The sequence below is a fragment of the Epinephelus moara genome, chromosome 9 (assembly GCF_006386435.1).
Source record: "Epinephelus moara isolate mb chromosome 9, YSFRI_EMoa_1.0, whole genome shotgun sequence".
Classification (NCBI taxonomy): domain Eukaryota; kingdom Metazoa; phylum Chordata; class Actinopteri; order Perciformes; family Serranidae; genus Epinephelus; species Epinephelus moara.
The window spans coordinates 12,507,049-12,516,529 of record NC_065514.1 but is presented as its reverse complement, the minus strand read 5'-3'; the positions used below and the strand labels follow the sequence as shown (position 1 = coordinate 12,516,529).

The 9,481-nt window shown below is 40.8% G+C and overlaps 1 protein-coding gene across 2 annotated transcripts in view; it reads left to right on the top strand.

Annotated features, from left to right (window-relative positions):
• The window catches only part of rnf180b (ring finger protein 180b), an 11,402-nt gene extending 2,460 nt beyond the window's left edge, over positions 1-8,942 (top strand). Inside the window, exons 2-8 of one of the 2 annotated variants that reach the window (XM_050052300.1) lie at positions 199-295; positions 876-971; positions 2,557-3,315; positions 3,617-3,739; positions 3,862-4,081; positions 4,303-4,428; positions 5,963-8,942. In XM_050052300.1, coding sequence (XP_049908257.1) covers positions 239-295; positions 876-971; positions 2,557-3,315; positions 3,617-3,739; positions 3,862-4,081; positions 4,303-4,428; positions 5,963-6,162 — 1,581 coding nt within the window. In that variant the 5' untranslated portion in view covers positions 199-238 and the 3' untranslated portion in view covers positions 6,163-8,942. The remainder of the gene's footprint in view (positions 1-198; positions 296-875; positions 972-2,556; positions 3,316-3,616; positions 3,740-3,861; positions 4,082-4,302; positions 4,429-5,962) is intronic. The other variant, XM_050052299.1, reaches the window with a different exon arrangement.
• Positions 8,943-9,481: the final 539 nt, after the last annotated feature.

Here is a 9,481-nt window from a genome sequence, read left to right as displayed (position 1 = left end):
ATATATATATATATATATATATATATATATATATATATATATATAGATGAGGGTTTTTTTTTTGTCCTTTCTGAATTCAGACTAAAAATGATCTGAACTTTAACAGAGAAAATGGATTTTTTTCCACAGTGGACATTAGTGCAGGTGTATTTGCAGTTGCGTGCCTTGACTGTGTCTCCACTATCATTACATCAACAGCTGGACTGGAAACCTAAAAAGACCCTGAGGAGAGGCAACCATGCTCCGCTGCAGGAGGTGTCGGAAAGGCATCATTGACTCAACATGTTTGTCAATGGTTGGTGAGAATTTTGTGAATCTGATGTGTTCGGCAATTTCGGTCTCACTTTTTGGATGTATTGGTTCATGAGCTACAGACCCTGCCTGTGAGGTATTGTTTGCCATAGTTAGCTTGTGCTGAATCAATAAATTAATCAGTAATCAGTTTGCCAGTCACCAGGAATTTAGTAAGTAATGATTTTGACCTTTGTTTAACCCATTTTACAAGCAGACTTTCTGTGTTTCTGGCTTCTTAAAAGTGAGGATTTACTGCCTCTCTCTGTTTTATTTCATTGTAAATTGAACACCTAAAGTGTAATGGCAGTGTTTTACTATTATCTCACTTTAAATAGACTGAACAATTCATCAATAAATCCCCCCAAAATTGAGAGATTATGCGATGATGGAAATCATCATTAGTTTCAGCCCTAATCATAACTCATAGTCCATAAAGTTGTTTGGGGACATCAGGGCTGGGGAAACTCAAAAATAACAGCTTGTGTTTCAGTCATAAAAAAGATGGCTGGCTATCAGTGTCAGAGAGACTGGGTCTGATGGGAGCTCTTCTCGCTGATTGTGTGCCCTTTATGTGGGAGCAGGTTGAGGCCACAGATGAAGGCTCAGCTGCCGTTTGCAGTATTTGGCACGTCAATGTTGACACACTGCCAGAGTGGATACTGACCTCAGTTCACCAGGTAAGTGTCACAGCTCAGGAAGTGTTTTACTGGCAGCGAACACAGTTATTTACTTGGACGTTTTCTGGTGTAGATTTGGATACACTGAAGTAAAGTTCATTTTATTATGTGTGTTTTAGTTATGAAAATGAAGTCACACACAGCTTTAGACTTTATGCATGATGTCAGATATATATGGCAAATTCCATGATACATTTTAATTAGATTTAAAGATATACTATGCAGGAACTTTCAGAAAGAACAATGTATAGACTTAAACAGAAGAAATCCCTCTCAGTCATCACTTATGACCCACTAGAGGTGTGTGGCAGTGTATTATTCTGCAGAGACTCTTCCCTCTACCTGAATTTTCTCATTTTCTTCTTATTTTCTGATTCAGGACTTTATAAAATAATGACTGTAGCTACAGTGACATCACCCCTTAGTTGTGGACTGCTGTTTTATAGCCTCAAGTTCGGCATTACGGCTCTGCCATCTTGTTTTTTGGAGCCAGAAGTGACCATAATTGTAGGAGAGTTTGGGGCAGTGGAGGAGCAAGGGGTGGATCTGACTAATGGGCTGTAGTGGTCATGTTTTAGGCACAAAAACAAGGGACAGGGGAAGGTTTATGGTTTGAGTTAAGTACTTAACGTTGTCATGATTACAATTATAATGACTTGGTTACGGTCAGGGAACAACCACGGTCATAAATAAAAGAAAAGCAATGATAGTTGGGAACAGGAAACAAATCGCAATGCTCCATGTTAAAGTCCAATGTTTTGACCATCAACCCACATTGCCGCTTTATAATACCACACCTGAATTCTTCTTTTGCACCCCATGGTAAGGAGTCATAACTCCCACAATCACTAGAGGGCTTTGTCACTTTAAAGGTATAGTGTGTAGGATTTAGGACATCTAGTGGCGAGATTGGAGATTGACACCAACTGAAAATTCTCCTCTGTGCCAAGCGTAAAGGAGAACCATAGACTGTATGAAATAATGGACGTGGCTACTGTGACATCAACAGTTGGTTTGTGGACTCTGATTTAAAGCCTTGAACTCGGCATTTTGGCTGTCACCATCTTGTTTTTGAAGCGAGAAGTGAACAAATTTGGGAGAGAGTTTGGGGCAGTGTAGGAGTGAGGGGTGGACCTGACTTACAGGTTGTCGTTCAAACTGTCTCCGCCCTTAAATATGTGAACTTTAAGCCTTTAAAATGTAAACTGGTGAGTTATGTATGTAAAATTCAAGTGGCCATTAGAAGAACTGCAGATTTGGCCACTTGTTTTGGGACATTTATGGGTGTGTACCCCCACAGCGCTGAAGTGAAGTTGGGGCTTAATAAAAATAGTAGCGACCAGGTGCCAGACCGTAAGCAGCAGGTATCCAAAAATGCAAATACAGTGAGGCAAAACAGTAAATGAGAGTGAATCTGGGGTTGGATTTTTATTGTCCCCGCATTTATTAGTTGATTGATTGATTAGTAGATCAACAGGGAATGAGTCATCCACAGTTTTAATGAACAGTTTTGATTAACTAATTTTCTAAAAATAAATCAATTTTTAAGATATTGTTCATTGATGTTTCTGTGGTTTCTTTCCAGGCCCAGTGGACTGTAGGAAAACTCAACTGCCAGCACTGTGGAGCTCGCTTGGGCGGCTTCAACTTCATCAACCGCAGCGAGTGTCCCTGTGGGCGAGACGCCACCGTCCACCTCAACAAAAGTCGCGTTGATCACGATCAGAAACACTACGTTCTCATCGTCCAGCCGAAAAGGACGAGGCCTGAGAAGGAGCAGGCTGTTCTGCTGACAGACGGCTCTCAGGACAGAGAGCAGAGGCCCGTGTTTAACAGGACGGCACTGGACACTTTACAGCTTAACTGTGCTGCTGTCATGTCCCACATCAGCCCCTCTGAGGCCTCTAACTCGCTGACTGACAGTGAGAACACACAGTCATTTTCTTTCAGTCCTCTCTACTGCATCTCTCACAGGAGGCGGTGCAGCTTGGAAGACGATGCCACCATCAGGTCGTCATGTTTTTGCCCTGCAGGCCCTACCGTCAGCTCTGCTCTTGAGAGCACAAGGACGGGGACGTATGAGTCGACACGCTCACCTGTCTTGTATCCCACGAGTCAGCAGTTTGACACTGATGGTGAAGCCTCATTCAGTGCTGTCGCCTGTCGTTCAGTTGTTTCTGGAAGGACACAGTCACCTCTGCATCAACAGCTGCTGCAAACTGTGGAGGACGCAGAGTCTTCTCCAGAGACAACAGCTGTCCACGAGGATGTGTCTGTTTCAGCCCTGTTCCTCAGAGGGAGGTCCATCTCTGACAGTGTGGCCGAGCCGGATGAGGAAGTGCTGGTATGCTGCTGGAAACAGGGAATTTAAAGAAATCTGTTTTAATCAGAATTGAAGCATCATATTGTTTATTTCCTTTTTTACTTTCTTTTTTATTATATTAGATTTTACATAATAAATAGTGACATATACAGAAACATCCACAGCCCCTGTTACGAATGTAGGAGCAGTATAGACTGAAGGGGCCCAGAAATTGGCACATTCTGACCATTGTAGAATCTGAAAGAAAAAGCATAAGGAAAATAACCATATATTAAATGAATAAAACAGGCTCTTAATTGGTGTGTATGTCTTCCTTTCTCAGCCCCAAGCCTCTCTGGCCTCCCCAGCCTCAAACAGACTGAGCAAAAGAGAGAAGAACCGTCTCAAGAGTCTTCGAAGAAAACAGAGGAGGAGAGAGCGATGGCTGCACAGCCAGCTGGAGCAGGTGAGGGAGCAATAAAAAAACGTTAATATTTGTATAGCATGCTTGCACAGTGAATAAATATCCAGATTATTGGATCAAGGTTGTTACTGACAGTGTGTATATGTGTGTGTTTGTGTGTCCAGGCTGAGAGTGTAGGTGGTTCACTGTTGGACAGCGAGGAGGAGGACAGAGAGGGCCTCACCTGCGCCGTGTGTCTCGACGTCTACTTCAGCCCGTACAGCTGTCAGCCCTGCGGCCACGTCTTCTGCGAGCCATGTCTCCGCACTATCGCCAAGAACCGACCGACAAACACACCCTGCCCTCTCTGCCGCACCCTCATCTCACACACAGACTTCCACAAAGGTGAGCTTCCTCGAGAACTCATGTCCCAACAAAATACTAGAATATCAGACTGTGCTTTTCCTGATTTTCCTGTAAATTGAAAATAACAAAAACAAACTCGCGCCCAATGTGTGCTGAGAGGCTGCACAGGATAAGTGTGTGTAGAAAATGGATTGTTAAAAAATTATTTCACGTTAGCTGCAGCCCTGCCTTCGCTAGACACTGGTCTCATTCCTCTGCAGAGCTCAACCAAACAGCGAAGACCTTCTTCCCGAAAGTGTACTACGCCCGCAAGCAGAACTTCCAGAGTGCTTCCTGTGCAAAATGGCCGCTGCCCAGCTGTCGCAAGCGCTTCCGTACCTTCTGGGGTGAGAGAATATTTGTGATAGTTGTATCAGCAAATTCTTTTTCTTTTGTCTCAGTAGTTATAGTCTAATCCTTTGAGAGTTAGGTGTCTGGATTATCCTGAGTTACAAGAATGCTGTTTCTGCAAAGAGATGGTCTAGTTTTACGTGAGTCATGTGAGTGCCATTTAAAAGAAAAAAAAAAAGAAAAAAAATCTGTAAAAGAGAGAGTAAGTGAATAAATGCAAAAATATGAAGACAAATGACAAACTCTAAAAGAACAAGTATAAGCATTTTTATTTATTTTCACTTTTAATTTTTCATTTATTTCTGTATATATTTTTTTTAAGATATTTATATTTTTTCTGAATATTTTAGATTTATTTTTTATTTTATTTTTATGTTATGACAATTATTTAATTTCCCCCCTTTTTTTTTTTTTAACTGTACTTTTACCCCATTGTTTTGCTTCTCCCTAATGCTTTTGTTATTACTTGAAGGGCCAAGCTGTCAGTCAATCGGCTTTAGGCGGGGCTTCCTGCCTGGGCTGAGGAAACACTTCCTGCACACATGAATCCAGTTGCTTTAGCGGAAACTTTTCAGTGTGAACAACAGGAAGTAGGCATGACGTGGACACAGCAGCTTTGAAATAGACCTTTCCATGCAGCTGACAAGATAACGGAGGGCGCACAACCATTAAAAAAATACTCCTTCCCTTCCCTCCCTGATTCAAACCACCACCACATTCACACTTGGCATGCACAAGTTCGCGTCACGTCGACTTCCTTTAGTCTGTGCTAAAAAGCTCCCACCAGCGTCATCCCCAAGAACTAAAAAAAAAAGCAATTGGGAAAAGCAAAAACTGTAGGAAAAATAAAGGGATAAAAATAAAATAAAAATTAATTCAGTTATTGATTTTAAATTACATATATTACAAACATAGAAAAAATAGCAATTTATATGCAAAAAATAAATATAAAAATATATAAATAAATACATAAATGAGGGAAAAAACTGTACATGTTGATAATTATTTTTCTGTATTTTGTTATGTCTTTATATTTCCACATTTTAACTAATATACTTATTCTTTTATCTGTGTCTCTTCATATTTCCGCATTTATTTTCTCATTCTTTTACAGATTTATTCTTTTTTATCGCACTCCTATGACTTGGTGGATTTTGCCACTAAATGTTACAATAAAAATGTGTCTCTGTGTGACTGATCTCATTTTCACCCTTCCCTCATGTCCTGCCATGACCTTTTTTTTAATTAATAAAGCAGGCATTTTATTGCTTTTCCACTACAATTTAGTGGCAATAATAAACTTTATTTTACAGCAGTTGAAAAAAATTCAACCCTACAATCACCTTTAACAACAATAAAACAACAGTGATACAAATCCAGTAAGACAACAAATTGCATAGTGGCCTTACTGTACACGGTATGCAATATGTTGCTATAAATATTCGACACAACTGACAAATGTCCAACACTGCCACTAGCAGTAACAATTTAAAATCACTTTGAATAGTAATTTTATCTGTCTGACTTCAGGAGAACAGAGGCAGGCGGCGGCGGCAGCAGGGAGACGCTGGCACTTTGTTCACGGAGGTTTCGCGCTGGACGCTTTGGACTTCACTGACATGCGAGGCTGGCTCTTCGACATCGGCCTGGTCATCGTCTACATCCACTCAGTCAACTGGATCCTGGCTTTCCTCTTCTTCTGTTTCCTCATGTACTACTTCTTTTTTTGAGACACGGGAGCGCCCAGAGTTTGCAGTGCAGGTTTATCTTTGTTTTCTTAAAAGAGATTGGTAGTGGTCCTGGTTTTGCCAGTTGGAAAGAGTCACAAGTCAAACCTGTTATTTCAGTGGTAAAGTATCTAGAAAAAGACAGGGGTAGTCGTGACATACAGAGTTGTGAGGAGCAGGAATCTGAACATTTGCAGGTTTGAAATTTGCGCGAATGGTTCCAGAAGTTTACAATATGTCCTAACTGACTACAGACTGACTTTAAGACGTTATGATGGTTTGAACAGGGCTGTTTTTTGCCAGTGTTAAGTACCCATGGTGTAAGTGCAATAATACATAAGGAAACCCTCGTCAAATGTGTGACGTTTGGCAATTAAACAGTTTGGTGATAATGGTGGTGATGATCAGACAGACCAAAAAAAAAACATGATTAATGAATGATTTATGATGTAATCTGACACTTTTTTCAACGAGGAATAGTTCAACATTTTGGGAAAAAAATGCTTGTTGCCTTACTTTCATAGAGGTAGAACATCGATACTCTAATATCTGTGTGCTATGTAAGGTGCAGGAGCCAGTAGGTAATTAGCCTAGCTTAGCATAAAGACTGGGAGCAGGGGAACGCAGCTAGCCTGGCTGTGTCTCTTGTTTTTCGGACCCATTTTAGATGCAACCATGCAGATTTCCACATGATAAAAGCGTGTCGTCAGACATTAAGGCGAGCCAGCGCCATTTTAAGAGACTTATGCTAGCTAGCTAGCTAGCTAGCTAGCCTACTTATTGATGTACCCTGCAGGTGCCTGAAGATGTCAGCAAAATACGACCGCTACAGTAGCTTTGAAAATAGCGAAATGTATAGTTAAAGCTTGTTTTCTGGCAAAATTTTATTCGACTTCTGCTGGTAGATCAACGGGGGGCTGCAGGAAGAGAGGAAGCGAAACACCATTCATCTGCATGCATCTGCATACACAAGACACGATACGTGAAAGAGGTAATGTCAGAGGGCCATCAAAACCCCATGTCTTGCCTCTAAAGTGAGAAATGAGAGGAGGTAAAGTTCCTCAGTGTTTTTTGGCAAGGGTGGTGTTCAAAGCCACTCAAGAAGTCAAGCTTTGCTGTTTCACGGGGCACCCAGTGTGCTGCAACAAGTACAGCTTGCAGCAGTAGGCTGGCAGCTAGCTTTTGTCACATGGTCAGTGGGCGTGGTTTCATCTAAAGTGGGTTGGAAAAACAACAGCAGCCTGGCTTGTTCCAAAGTGAAGTTAGGGTGTTTTTAGAGGTGCTGGAACAACAGTATTTCTTGGCAAACAACAGGGCAGCACAGTTTCCTGCTACATCAGGTTTGGTACCAATATACCTGTACAGAGACCAAACCCATAATGCTCGCTCGACAGTATGTGGCAACCTGCGCTAGTTTATACATGTAACAAAAGAAACAATACAGACACGAGATCATTAATAATGCATCTCATCTAACTTTCTAAATAAAAGCAAACAAGTTTACTTCCCAAAATATTGAACTATGCCTTTAATGTAGCAGAGGCAGGATGTTAGGAAATGAACCGGCACTTTACTGGGGCGGGGCGGGGGGACATTTAGTCTTTGTGTTTTGTTGTGTGATGTACATTGAAATTATTCTAGACATTTAAAATAACATTTGAAGTGAGACGCACTGCCGAGAAAGTTTTGCCTCCACGTGTACAAGTCGTTTTATTTACTTATTAGTGGGGTGCTCAGGAATCAGAAATCTGTCAAGTAAAGACAGCAGCAACTATTAATGGATGTGTTGATTGATGGGCTGAAAGGAGCAGAAAGAACAGACAGAAAATCAGATACACAAATGGGTTAAATACCCATGTCAGTACGGTGCCTTGGCTTAGTTTGTGCCTTCTGTCTGTCACAAGGAATATGAAACTGGAATCGCACTGTTTTTAAGTTTCAGGTCTCACACACAACTTTCAGGTCATTCACAGGAAGCCAGAAAGTCATAATGAAGCTTTGAGTAGACACTAGAAGGGGTCTGTCTCTTAAAGGAAAAGGCTAGAAAATCTCCTCCCAAGAGGAGCAAATGCTTTAGTTGAGTAAGTCAATCTGTTTTAATTGTATTCTTACAAGGAAAAAAAAAAATGTTTACATGTTGTTTCGTTTTTCTGCTTTAATTAAAGCCTTGTTTTCTCCATCACTCAGTATGAAAACTAAGGACAGGTCGGGCCATATTAATGGATTAGTGTCAATGGTTCATGAATAAAAATGTATCTATATAGAGAACTTTATTTAACAAACTGATGAAGCCTGTTTTTTCACTGCTCTCTACCACTTCATGATGGTCGTCTCTAGTTTTAGCCAGTAGCAGTAATGAAAAAAGGGGCACCTCCTCCATGAGTTGGGTGAGTTATTTTTTTCCGAAATATATTTAGAGCAAACAGCGGCTTTTGTTCGAAGAGCTAAAAGTGATGTTCAAACTGTGACACAAAAAGCAGAGTTGTAATGAATACACAGCATTTGCTGCCAACAAACAACCATGAAGTCAAGCTTTTCCTGTATACAATCATATTTTCAGTAGCAATAAATCCTGTAACTCTTTCAGCTCATAGTTTTATAGCAGGTTTACTGTGTGGTTCAGTCCGTGCATTGTTACCAACACCATGCCTGCAGCAGCCGGCAGCGTGAGATTACGATAAATGTGAGATAACCCGCTCTATTATACAACTAATCATACAGCTAGCTTTGTCTGTCGGGCAAAGTTAGCTGTATGATTAGTTGTATACTAATGAATGAATGAATGAACCCCAATTGAAGAGTGCTCCACGGGCCAACACATGAGTTAAAACATCGCCCTGGTTGCCTTGACAAAAATCCAGTGGTATTTTTCCACTGTATTTTGGATTACTGCAGAGAATAAGCTCTGTGGCAAACACAAGTTAATGATACTTACACATTTTGTTCAGCAAGATAATCTCAAAAAGTAAACACCACTTCTGGTTTTTGAAGCATAAATGCAACCGCCAGAGGTTACAAGCTTAAGTTAGACTGTAAACAAACTACACTACAGTTGCATGACTTAACATCGCCACCACGACGAGGCTGTAAAGTCACATTCAGCATAATGATGTTCTCATGTAGCCACTTGTCAGCAACCATCTTTTTTAAGACACGTAAAGACTACATAATTCACAGTTCCATGACACTACATATTCATGGATTGTATGTCATAGAACAAAATGTGAAAGTCTCCTTAAAAAAACCCCGCTGACTTTGAGATGAGAGAACCAGAAGTGCTAAAATGCTAATTTCTGGGTTTTAGGACTAATTCCTTTGCCAC